Source organism: Perissodus microlepis, chromosome 7 (assembly GCF_051167445.1).
Source record: "Perissodus microlepis isolate ML-2025 ecotype Zambia chromosome 7, ASM5116744v1, whole genome shotgun sequence".
NCBI classification, from domain to species: domain Eukaryota; kingdom Metazoa; phylum Chordata; class Actinopteri; order Cichliformes; family Cichlidae; genus Perissodus; species Perissodus microlepis.
Genome location: NC_140467.1, coordinates 6835784 through 6849560, shown reverse-complemented (window position 1 = coordinate 6849560; position 13777 = coordinate 6835784). Strand labels below are relative to the sequence as shown.

The 13777-nt window shown below is 38.2% G+C and overlaps 1 protein-coding gene across 2 annotated transcripts in view; it reads right to left on the bottom strand.

Moving 5' to 3' along the window:
• The window catches only part of furinb (furin (paired basic amino acid cleaving enzyme) b), a 93496-nt gene that overhangs the window by 47701 nt on the left and 32018 nt on the right, over positions 1–13777 (bottom strand). For both annotated transcript variants that reach the window (XM_084933021.1, XM_084933022.1), the window contains exon 3: positions 3792–3890. In XM_084933021.1, the coding sequence (XP_084789147.1) occupies positions 3792–3890 (99 nt within the window). The remainder of the gene's footprint in view (positions 1–3791; positions 3891–13777) is intronic.

Below are 13777 nucleotides of genomic sequence, written 5' to 3'. Positions count from 1 at the left end.
TGATTTTCTTCTTGTGAATTATTGGATCACTTTATTTTTTCAAGATTAAAATGAAACAATATAAGGAGGAGGAATCGCACTGTCTTGAAAATAATCAGTCATGGCCCCGACAAATGCATTTTTTTTTCCTCTTGTGACTCATACTTAAACATTTACGTCAGTAGCAACCAGTGGGCTTGGGGCTGAATGCCAAGCTTGGTAAGTCATGAGTTCAGTACTGAGAGGCAGACTAATGTATTATTGGTTTTGGTCTCCTAACGGGATTTGTTGACAATAATAAATGCAGAATTTTGTCAGCCTCATCCAATATGGCCTCATATAGCAACTAAAAATCCAGCATACGTTTACAGCCAGAGTGAAATTTTCTAGTAAAACTGTACGAGAGACAGATGTAGTTTAAATTCCAGCCAGGACACTGTGCACGCTGCCTTACACTACTGTTCATAAGAAACCCAACAGTAGCCACCCCAAACAAATCAATTCTTTCCCTCATAAAGATGATATGGGGTGTGGAGAGGAGATGACAAACAACTCTCGCAAGCATTATGGTGTAAGCTTATGCAGCTGCCAGTATCATCATGCCACTGCGTGATTATTCAAAAGGCATGGTGATAAGCACGTTAGCTCCACAGAGCTGAGGAAAAGAGACAATGGAGGTAATGTGAGTTACAGCTGCTGGATTACGGAGAGGAAACACTGTAACGAGCTCAAAGCTCAGCAATGACTAATCCAAATCCAACCATTGTCTTTTTATTTATTTATTTATTTATTTGAAAAACAGGTAAAGCAAAAACCTTTACTGTTCTTTATTTTTTCCAGAGATCAGATGGTCTTACAGAACCATATGATTACACAAATGCACTTAAATAAAAACACAAAAATAAACCCACTCACTTATGCTTCTGTGGCATGTTTTTGGCAGTGGTCATGCTTTGCCTGAGGTTTGCTCTGGTTGTGTGGGTGGTTGGGTAACCTAGGGACAAGTTGTTGTGCCTGAGCCAGAAACCTGCTGCCCTTAATAGCTGCAGGTTCAAGTGCTGCGTTAACTTGAACTACTGACCTTCCAACTAAGATGAACTCGAGATGGAATCTCCTTTGTCAAATATGTCTTTATAATAGGCAAGGCTGTAATTCTTAGGCTTTGACGTCAAGGCAGCAGTTTTAAAGTGCAGATTGGTTTTTCTCTCATTTGGTATCAGCAAAAAGCCCACAGAGCACATAATACACCTCAGTGTCCATCTCACTGTTTTATTTTAATACTTTCAAGCCACTTATTAGGAACATATCAACTTTCTATTCTCACTTGGGTTTTAATGTTGCTCGGTCCCTTCTGCACCCAAAATCCAATATTACACATCATTAAATCTTCCTCAGTAACAATAATAAAACCCTTGTTTCTGCCACTGCCTGTGCTAAATTTACTTAATTGTGTGTGGGGGGTTTTTTTAGATTTGAAAACTATGTTTTATGAATTTGAGAGCCACAGTACCGATATCTGCTCAGCAACCAGATTCCCTGGAACCCATATGCTCTCAGAGACTTGTTGTCATCCGCTTACCCCAAACTCCTGATACCACTGGCCTCAGTGCACGTCACCATATCCCACTAATGATGTCTTGGGGCCTCAGAGCTTGTCAGACCACATCAGTCCTTTCCTCGGCTGGAATGACTTGGACTCAGGAAAGCTACAGATTAGTCCTTGGGTTGCACTTGGCAAAACTACCTTGCTACAGATGTTCTCACTTGGTAACTGCCTACTTTTTAGCACCAGTCCGGCAGCTCTGAAGATGCTTTTAGAGCAGCAATTACCTCAGCTGCCTCCCTTGTTTCCAGTGTAAACACTGCAGCAACAAATGGCTAACTCTTTTAGCAGTAAGACTGAAAATAGGAGAACTGTAAAGCAGACATTTGCACAGATGCAGTACTTCTGTTGGTCCCTGAAATGTGAGGTACTTGATTTTTTAGAAGCTACTAAACATTCTGAGAAATATTTTTAATGTAGAGAAGTCAAATGACATTATGTATGGCAGATTTAGCCATAGTTTTACTATAAATTCCCATGTATACAGATGGGGTTTTATTCAAACAGGTTTTGCCACAGAATTCACACTACTATACTACAGACTTCACACCAGCTTACTGCAAGCCTTCATCCAGGGTTTATTTTAATATACAAAAGCTGAAAATGTTAATTTAAATAATTCCTATTTCACACATATAAAAATAGATTTAAAAGGAGATGTTTAATAAAAGAAGTGTTATGATCTAATATGGTTTCACCTCTTTAGGTGACAGTCATCTACTTATGTCCACTTGATAATGGTAACTGCACATTTCTCTTTTCTACATTTTTAGAATAAACTGTAGCATATCAGCACTTTAACACTCAGTTCTTTCCTCCACACAAACTAAAGAAGACTATATCTGCTGTGTTTGCTTAAAAATCTCCTGTAGGTTTGCGTTTCCCCTCTAAGTGCTGTTTGTTTTTTGTATGTGTTTTCTTACAGGTACATTACTTGGTGACCCAGTGTGTTTTTCTACTCATGCTCTGTTCCTTTATTTGTATTGTTTCTCCTATTTTCTCTCCTTTTTTCCTTTTCCTGCCAAGACAGGTTAAAAAAAAAATCTATTACTTAATAGTTTAACCCAAATCTGAATTTTCTTAAATGCTTGCAGCATTAGTAAATGTCTCTTTGCCTTCAGAAGGCAGTGCTGTAATGATCTCTAAATGTCATATCTAATTAGCATTTCATGCTTAAAGAAAAGCATTTCACATTTTTGCAAGTATTATTTTCTCTGTAACTGATGTGCTTTGATCTGTGGGCTGCAGATGCAAATTCTGCTATAATAAAGAGCGTGATATAAGGTTTATAATGTGAGTCAGTGTTTTCTAACATCAACCGACAACTTTGTTTCTAGCCAGAATATAAACATTATTATCAGGGAAAAAGCAAAAGCGCATTTGGTTTTTTTTTACTGGTTAGTAGATGCTGTTTTATTGTTCAGGAACAGTACAAATACATAGTGGCCTGTCTGGTGATATGATGCTACTTATTCCATAATCCGTGAAAAGGAGAAGAAAAAAATCTCCCAATTTTGGCACTTTTGTTTTTATATGTGGTACACAGAAAGTTTGATTTTGTGAACCAATTTTAAAATGGTGGTTGATATCGGGTAAATATCACATCTATATATGGTAAATGACTTTTATATAACGCTTTTGTGCTCGAGCACTCAAAGCACTTTAGAAAAAAGATGCCTCCTTCACTATTCACACCCATTCACATAAGCACCTTTTCTATGCTCAAGTGTTTTCCATCTAGCATTCAACTACATTCACACGCCAATGGATGCATCGGTTCAGGATCTTGCCCAAGAATACTTTGCCATGCAGACTGGAGCAGCCAGGGATCGACACACCAGCCTTCCGATTAGTAGATGCCCCACAAATGCGATTTTTAACTATATAAAAATGGCATTTACGTTTTAGAAAATGTAAATGAAAATATTTATTAGAAAAGAAAAAAAAACTACTGAAAATGCTCAGCTAATAACAGACTCTCCCAGCTGTTGTGCTGGGTGGTTTTGCATATTTACAGCTACTTTGGATTGGGTCAGGGGACAGATGGAAGGGACCGGTGCAAAGACTTTGACAAGCTGTCACTGATTCTGACATCCCTTTTCTCTCGTGATATACCCACTCTCTATGTGCAATCCAATCTGTCTTTTGGCCTTTTGTTGCCAACATGAAGTGCTACAATAAGATGCGCGAGTGCTGACAACAGTCTTACCTGTGGTTCTTTTTGCAGTCTGATGTGCATCCTCTTGTGGCCAGACAAAGCTCTCTTCTCCACGGCGTGATGCCTGAAGTGATAATAATCTCCAAAAACCTGCACCGACACATAGGGGAAGCGCAATCAGTTCACCTGCAGCAACAGGATGGCCAAATAACACTCTGTGCTCACCAAGGCATTCATGTGCACACGAGTAAATGTACAGGGTAGTGTTCAAATCAAAATCTGAGAACAGGCTCACTCTTTTCCATATTTAAGATTAAATAAACATTTGTTACTTCACTGAGTTGTAGAAATGTGAACATCTTTTGAAAGATTACACAAAACAAACAATATTTCATCAACAGTCATAATGCATGACATGAACTTTAGGCACAGAAGTCCTCTAAACACCACAAAAGAATTTTAGTCCAGTGCCCTAGAGATCTGTGTTTTATTTGTTACATAACTTACGTGTTACAATTTCTTTAGCCAGTATAGTTTTAGAGACCTGCCTAATCCTTTATTACATTGCAGCTTTTGAGAAAAAAATGATAAAAGATGATACATAGACAGACACACACACAATAAATCCAGAGCAACAGAGAACAGAGATTAATCGGGAAGTGAGGTGAAGAAACTTCAGCTCTATAGATGTCAGACACAAGTGTACCAGGAAAGCACCTGCCCTAAGACATCAATTACAGAACCACAGATGGACACTATCAAAAATGATTAGGCACATCCATTAGAGGTTGAGTCACTTCAGAGCTATTCTTAAGCATTCCTCCTACTGCTTTTATTGTCCCCCCACACGTCCTGCTCATAAAGAAGCTTTTAAGGACAAGTGATTGGGTGGCAGCAAACTGGCCTAAAACCTCGGGGGATGCGTGCTTTTCATCAGCCTCACTTTGAAGCAACACACAGAACAACCTCATCCTGTCCTTGTAATGACAAAAGCAGCTGACCAAAGACTGAGATAGAGACTAATTAACAAGGACGCCCAGAGATAAGTGTGCAGTAAAAGACAAAAATAAACAGCCCGGTCCCTCTTCACATGGGTTTTCACAAGAGAGCTACCTCCATTTGAAGAGGAAACATTGCAATCTGTACAGTAGTGCCACCGGGGACTGGCTCACCTTCACAAGCCCAGTGGAGCAGAGGAAGAGAGAGGGGAGAGAAGGGGAGTGTGTGTGTGTGTGTGTGGGGGGGGGATAACGGAGGGAGGCAAGGGGTGGGAGATGCAGGGTTTGACAGGTCGACCAGGCAGGATGGATGTTTATGAGGAGGGAGAAGAGCAGACGCAGCAGGATGGAAGGCTCTCCTGGGGCTGCAGGCTGATTCTGCAGGCAGGCTGTCTGCGGGCCGTCCAGACTGGAGGCTGGACTCTAAGCTCCAGAGCTTAGAGTCTGGCAGCAGTGAAATAAAGCTGCCAGCCTAGCTCCAGCCAATTTGACTTCGTCAAATATTTGTAATTAAGATTTTCTTTTATATCACTTGCTGTGATAAATTTCACATAAACTGAGTGACGCTCAGTCTTAAATTACTCAGTGTTATGCAAAATTGATCTTTTCTTTTGAGTTCACGCTGCATGCAATTATGTGTAGAAAAGATATAAGAAGCGTAAGGCTGATTTGTGAGGAGAAAGCTACTCAACAAGACATTCCCAAAAATACACAGTTAATGGAAAAATATAATTTCTTTTTTCCTGAAAGATTAATTAGAGTTTTCACAATTGAACTTGTATTCACAACATGAGGTTCAAAGATGTGCTGATGCAACTAGAAGAGGCCATCATTAGCCCGAAAAAAAAAGTGGGGGGAGAAAAAAAAATATAAATCACACTCCTCAACCTTCCTGGGAAAGTCAAGGCCCGGGTGCTGGAAAGCAGAGTCCGTCTGTTAGTCGAACCTCAGATACAGGAGGAACAATGCAGGTTTTTGTCCCAGTTGCGGACTCTTTACCCTCTTGACGATACTTGAGTGTGCATGGGAGTTTGCCCAAACAGTCTACATGTGTCTTGTGGACTTGAAGAAGGTAATCGATCATGTCCCTCCGAGTGTTCTCTCTGAGGTGCTTCAATAGTATGGGATTGTCTGGCCTGTTGCTACGAGCCATTCGATGTTTATACAACAACTGCAAGAACTTGGTCCGAATAGCCGGCAATAAGTCGGACTCGTTCCTGGTGGGAGATAGACTCAGGGTCTTAAGTTTTAATGCAATACTTCTGGGAGAATGAATTACAGATAAAAGTCTGCACTTCAAACTTGTCGTGATTGTTTGATTTAAAATCCACTGTGGTGGTGTACAGAGGCAAAGGCAATAATTAATATTTATTTAATATATATGTTTAAAAAAGTAAAAGTGTACAGAAAGATAAATTTATATTAATATATTAAAAAATCCTGTTGTTAACAACATAGTTGCAGAGGTCATGATGACTCTGATTTTATTATATTTTTATTACAGTCGAGGACTAACCTTACGATCGCCATGCCTCAAAAGCAACGGCAAAGCTAAAAATGGAAAAAAAGCCTCTGAATAATGCAAGATTGAGGTGTGATGAAAGATGTGCCCAAAGAAATTAATGAGACCCACTTTCACATTGATTGTGGCAGGGCAGAAAGCTAATCTGTGCTGCACTTGGATGGCTTTTCTGTGTACAAACCTATTTTCAAGAGTGCCGATGTCCTCATTTAGACCACGAGTCTTCGGTTCTTGGGAAATTGAGATGGAGACGGAAATGTTGGTGTAGCTGCCTGTGATTGCAACTGAGTCATACCTCTTCAAAGCATGCACTCGAGTAAATCACATGGGGTTTGTGTGTGTGTGTGTGGGTGTGTATATGTGTTAGCAATAATAATTGAGAGCACTGTAGGTCATTAGTCACCCTGACACTAAGCTCAGAGTCTGTATTAGAGGCACACTGCCCTTTACACTCCTCACTGGGCAGTGCAAGAAGTTCCTTTCTCATGCATTTCTTACTTTAGGTGTTTCACTCCTTTTTCCATGGTTTCTAAAACTTTGTGTAGCTTGAAGAAACTCTGTATCTGTACACTGCATATAACTAAAATGACTCAAAGAGCAACAAACAATTACATTTCTCTTATCAGTTACTCTACCCATTGGTTCATCAAGTAATTCTCTCAATTCCAAGATGAAGCAAGATAATATCTACGAATGCCATATTTTGTCTTATTGTAAATATTCATGCAAATGTATTATATTTGTTCATAAAAGAAAGTTCATAGCACATACTGTGCTAGCACATATGCAGTTTTTGGTCCACACAAAAGAATATTGTGAAACGATATGTGAGAGAACAGAGAGAAAACATTGCAAATTTATGACTTTAAGACATGCCCAAAGGGCTTTCTTTGCTTGAATCTTAATCTGCACATCAAACTGGAAAAAACATCGCCTACTTCAGAAATATTTTTCCCAGAGTCATGAACATAGAGAAACTACAGCAAGTATAAGGTATAAATGTAAGGCAGCTTAGTTGACGTCAGCAAAAACGTTGTACTCTAATAAATGTGATTAGTAGCACATTATACAAGAACCAAGGACAAACCAACAAAAGCCCCTAATAGATCTTAAAGGTCTTATAACGGAGCCTTGATGAATCTAAAAATGATGGTGAAGTTATACTGAAAAAATTTGACTTCAACACTGAATAGAGGCTTTTCTTATGAATGGGAAATCTATGTAGACAGATTTCAAAAGAAAATTATTTTTTCCAGTAAAAAACATTTTGAGAACAAATGGATACTGAAAATGGCTAATCACACAAAACCCTTGCAAAGTTCAATTTATTTATTTATTTACCTAAACAAAACCAATAGTGTTGGGGCTATAATGAATTGCAACGTCTTCAATCAGATCTAGCGACTGGGTGAGAGCCATAAATGTACAGAAAATCCATCCAATCGTCACTTAGATCTGTTGGGAACGCAAAGTTTAGAGTGGTGGTTCTGAAGCTGTGTGGCGGGCTCTCTGAAGGCCTGTAAAAACTCGTGCAATGTGCAACAGCATATTTTCCCTCCCCAGTCCACGTTAAAGTCCACTCTGTTGTATTAACATTCCAGTTTTGGGAACCTGAAACATCTAAAGTCTTCAAGTGTGTTCAATAAAGAATACAAAGGCAAAAAAACCCATACTGTGTCAGTAAATTTTAAATTACTTTATTTTAAAATAACTTAAAATTATTGACCACTAATGGAATTGCAGAGTGGATGCAGATATTATATCAGATATATATGTATGAAGGACAGATGATTGGACTAATTAATTCTTCAGGGATGTATTACACTCACTCACTCTACTGGATAAGCTTCATGATGAAATCAGCCTCTAAGAGTCTTTTTCTGCATTATGCAGTTTGATAAACAGCCTACAGGATATGCTGATACTGACATAACTGTTAATGTTTAATTTAAAAGCTTAAAGGTCTGGCTTATCTTAGTAAATCTTAGCAGATAGTAAGACCATTCATTTTGGATTAATTCACTTAGAAAATACCTCCTGAAATACAAACTTGTGATACGAACGAATTAAAAAGCACAGAGAGAGTGCAGAAAAGCTCAAGTGCAATGCAACTTTCACAATACGACCACTCTTTCATGTGGTGAGCTTTCATGTGAAGGACTGCATCTGTGAATCTGCGGGCACAGACGTCAACATGGATCCATCTTAGTTCTGTCAAGCTAAGGTAATTAAGTTTGAGCAGAGAAAAATATTAATCTGCGTGGACTCTGTGTTAGATTCTGTAACTGATTTTAAAAAGAAATTATTTAGGAACTGAGATTTGCCTAAATTGGGTTCATCTGATGTGAATGTCAAGTATTTCAAGCTTGTAATTTAACTTTGAACTTACAAGAGTGTGCGCTTGTGTGAGACAGACGGATGTGGGAGTTTACATGTTGGCAGAGTTTTGAGTGCAACTGACATTAAGATCACTTATCAAAGCTTTCTGTCAGTCTGGAAGATATGTGAAGCACCAAAGAGGCATCAACCGGCTTGTCATCATTTTTTTTCCCCAGCCCACTCACCACATCATCTTTTTTTACTTTAGATTTTGATTTCTCTAATAATCCTTTGCCTAAGATAGATTGTCTAACTACAACTCACCGTTAGGCAATAACAGTGAAAAAGCACTGTTTACCGCAGGATGTCATATAACAGAGGTTATACTTAAAGTACTTTTCTAAAACGCCAGGAAATTCAAGCAATTTACTCAGGTTATCATCCAAAGTGGTTGTTAAGACTTCAAGGTGACTGAAAGTAAGCTCATGGTATCTCTCCGGTCTCCCCTTTGCTGTGTCCTGTTGTGGTCCATGTTATAGTGGTTGCCTGGTTCTCGCCACCTCCAGCAGCAGTTGTTAGGTTGATACTGGCCAAAAAGGATTTGCATCGGATCAGTGGCGCTGAAAAAGAGAAATGCAGAAAGCTTCCACTGGACTGTAACCTAGCGTTATTTTACATTGCAGTGTATGTGCATACAAGTGCTTAGGCAACTTTCCAATGTTACAAAGCGATTTGAAACGAGGGAAGGTTTTATTTTATTCTCATCAAGCAAGTGAGGATAAAATTATGCATTGTACTTTTTCAGAAGTGTGTGTGAAATTTGTTTCGTGCCTGACACTGCCTGATTGTCCCAAGTGACAGACGATGGAAGAGAAACACAATAAAATCAAATTTTTCTTATCGCCAAGCTGTAATTCTGCAAGACAACTAAAAAGAATTCCAATTTTCTGAGAGGTGGCAGCGTAGAAAACAGTAGAGAATGAGACTATGTGTGTGGATTCCAGCCGACAATACAGTGTGTATGAATGTGTGTACGCCTGTGATTACATGCCTTCTCCATGGACAATGAATACAAATACCCACTATCTAGCCGAGGTAGAAGTGAGTCACATGCAAGTCAAACTAAAGTCCCTTTCCCCCCTGCAGGCAAGTTGCTACAGTCTGGCTCAGGTCAAGCAAGACACATGAGATTGTGATGATCTACCCCAGCTTTCACATTTTAGTTATTTAAAAGATTCAGGGCTTTAAAGTTTAATTCCACTGCTGGTAATGGAAATAGGTTTGCTATGCCACATCTTATAAATCTTACTGATCTTTGACATTTTGTTGCAATCAATAACAACGTTCCTACAAAACAAAAGAGTAGAGCAGGGCTCTGAATTTATAGATGTAAAGACGCTAAAGGGAAAGCAAACATACAACATTAAACAAAAGATATGATGGTCATTACCTAACATTTGGTTATCTACTAAACAGTTTTTTGTATTAAGTCAAAGCCAAATACACTGAATACATATCATAGTCATGTTTTACAGGGCTCACAGTAGAACCAGACCAATGTATTGGCTGATATTAGGCATTTGCCGATATGTTTGTATCTTTGTTTATAACTGCTGTTAAAGAACATTTTAGTAAAGTAAAGAAGATATGAGCAAGACACTCCTCAACCATGTATATGAAATACTGTGACCACATAATTTCCTCAGGGATTAATAAAGTATTCTGATCCTGATGGCTGTTAATATTACATATTTTTTCCACCAGGGGGCACTCTCCACCTTTCCTGTTGGTAACACCCTTTTGGAACGCAACAGGATTGGTTTGTCGTATTATGTTAGTAAGGACTCGGAAATAAAAGTAGACATTTGAAATGCTAGGGAAATCTGTTTATATTTCAGTTAACTGAAATAAAAAAGCTATTCAGAGCTATTCATTTAGAATGACTAGCACTGTTAGCAAAATCTGGAGCTAATCTATGCTAAACCTAAAAGCTATTTAAATAAAATGATCAGGAACAAAAAAAACAAAGAATTGACTACAAAACAACAAATGCGCATATTTCTTGGCGATTAGATAGTGCATCATAATTAGGAATAAGGTGATCTTCACGTTGTGTAGACATAGAGATATTCATGAAAATGTTTTTTTAAGTTTTTTTTCTTCTTTTATCTTGTCATTTCATTATATTTGCATGTTTGAAATAAAATTCTATCTACAATGTTAAAAAATTCTGATTGCTCAGAAGCGATTTAGGTTATTACCTGATGTGTACTAAACTTCTACTGCAAGACTTTTATTAAGCTTATTTACATAATGCAAAGATGCTCCATATGCAAATTTCGGATTAACTTGAACATAATTTATACGACACGATGCTTTTACACTTATAAAAACACTGACTTCAGAGTGACTGTAACAGCAATGAAACTGGTATTTCAATGGAAAACTGATGTCACAATCCTAACTGTTTCATTATTAACATCTCTGGTTGTGGTTAACACAGGAAACTATCGATTTAAAGCCAGCTCTAACAGAGCTTAGAAACAATTTTATAGCCATGTTTCACCAGTCAGCGAGTTCACATCCCATTATATGTGGAATATACCCATATACCAATATACCCATTGTGGAACTGAATGGGTTTGTCTGATTTTTGAGCTGCAGACTTTGCTCTATTGTTAGCACCTTAATTGATAATCCAATTCTTAAATCCAAATTCTCCAGTTTTTCTAAACCCTCTTTATGATATCTGCCTCTACCGACCTGCCACACTGAAGCAGACATCGTGTTTCAAAAATAGAATCTAACTTCTCAATATCTATAAATTTGCTAATAGTTATTATAAAGAGTCCTTGAGTAACTGGTCTAATAACAAGTCACATTTTATATTCACGAAAGCAAGTCGAAACTTTAATCGGATTTGGTCAAACAAGTCCCAACTCCTCAAATTAGCAACTTGAGTCTGCTGCCTCTGGTGTCTAGCATCAGAGCTTAAAAATCAACAAAGCTGAGACTGACTTTGACAGAGTTCCATATTAAGTGTATTCCCTTAAGCTTAGATAAAGTGCATAGAGGCAAATCAACCTTATTGGGATTGGCATCAATCAAACCCATCTTTCAAAGAAAAACACTGACATCAGTGGCTGTTAGTTAGAGACACAGCAGTAATAGTAGTAATTCACTCTAAACACTGCGTACCTTAAAGCTTGTGATACCATATATAACGCTACTAACCTTAATGAAAAATCCTTCAGTAGGCACAAAAATATGAGCAACACACAGTGCTCTATACTGTAGGAAGGCACTCACAGACGGCTTCTGTGGCGCATCTGAGACTAAAATGTCAGTGACACAGCAGAGCACATTGATTGCCACAGCCCTTTTTCCTTTGCTTCTTTTTTGGTTTATTTATTTTTATATATATGGTGCCTTTCCTTTCATTTATGTTGCTTATTCACTTAAAAAACACACAAAATCAAACCCATAGGTCTGGATTCAGGTTTGAATTTTTAATAGGTCTTTAGCTTCTTAGCTGCTTAGTTGTATAAACGCAGCAAATGTGTTGGTGTGGTGTGTTTGTTTGATATTTGCCCTTGGGCTATTAAAACAGTCATATTGTTGGCGTCCACTGAGCCACTGGGCTGGATATCTTTTGTACCAATTAGGCAGAAACTCTGGGGTTCCACTTAGTGGGAGTAACTCATTGTTTTACTTTAATAGAAGCTAATTGAGTGTTTTCAAACGAAGGGTAATTATTTGTTTGCATCTTTGCTCTAATTCTGCACATTGCTAGCTTCGATTCTATTCAAGAGCTCGGGAGATTTGTCGTCTTGGGAGAAGCTAAGCCACAAAAAAGAAAAAAAGCTAATTGTTTGGGTAAAAAGCAAACATTTAAATAAAATACCTACAAAGACCATCTCTCCAAAAGTATTGAAGTAATAAGACAGAGGCAGAATAAAAGCTGTGATACTGAAAATGGGTTTACATACATGTTTTTCAGCACAAATAAAGAAGAGTTATATATGAGCAGCTGCAGGAAAAGCAACAAGGCCTTGAAGACATGCTAAATCACAATGTGTCGAGATAGACTTATTCCTATTCTGGAAGAGTAAGGCACAGTGGAATATGTAATAAAAAGGAAAATGAAAGAGAGGCATGAGAAAGAAATGTATAAGAGGAGAACATAAAAGTCATGCATCACTAAGAGAGGAGAGAAATCCCTACTGATTCCTGACCTTTTGTCAATAGTACCATAAAGCTAAACTTATACAGTTGTGGTTCTGTAAATGACTATTTCCTTTTTTTTTTAAAAAAAGATGAAGATATATCTCCATACAGTATCTCTCATGTCTTGATGCAATGGATTCCAACTTAGATTAGACCAAAAAATTAAATAGCCTGGATTTTTATAATCTTCTGCATTTGCTGCAGACCTAAAATGTAGAGAAACTAGCATTCCTGATGTAGCTTATCTCTGTGGTAAGATTTTTTTTCCCTGAGAACAGATAAGCCTTCTGTCCCTGCACTGTCCCTTATCAAAACCACACACACACACACACACACACACACACACACACACGCACACACACACACACACACACACACACACACACACACACACACACACACACACACACACACGCAGCTAGATCATCACTCAGCCAGACCTTGCTAACAGAAGCTGGCATCTCAAACTCACAAACATGCTGGTGTTCAGAGTAACTCACATATGTACCCACAAGCGCGTGCACACACACAGGAAAAATTCCGGGCTATGACCTCAAGAATGGGAGATTGAAAAAGATAAAAAAGGACCTTGCATTTGAGGTAGTGAATCTCAGTGTGTGTTTGTGTGTATGTGAGAGAAACATTAATATTTCTGTTCATTCCTTGCCTTCTTTTTAAATGTGAGATTTAGCCCATTAAGCTCTTTTAAAATCGTAAACCCCTGTCTTGATTACAGAAACACAGCAACAGAATTCAGTATACGCTCAACTCTCCATGCTTTACTGGTGTCTAGAGTAAGCCAAATCTGTTTTGAAAATGGTTTCTCCCAACACTGGTAATATCAGTAATCTAATGTTAACTTCTCAGTATATTACAAAGCAACTGTCTGACAAGCCCAGGGGTGAAGAAAGCAAGACATCACTCCACAAAATCCTGCTGTTACCATTCAGTGAGCAAGAAATAAAGCCAGA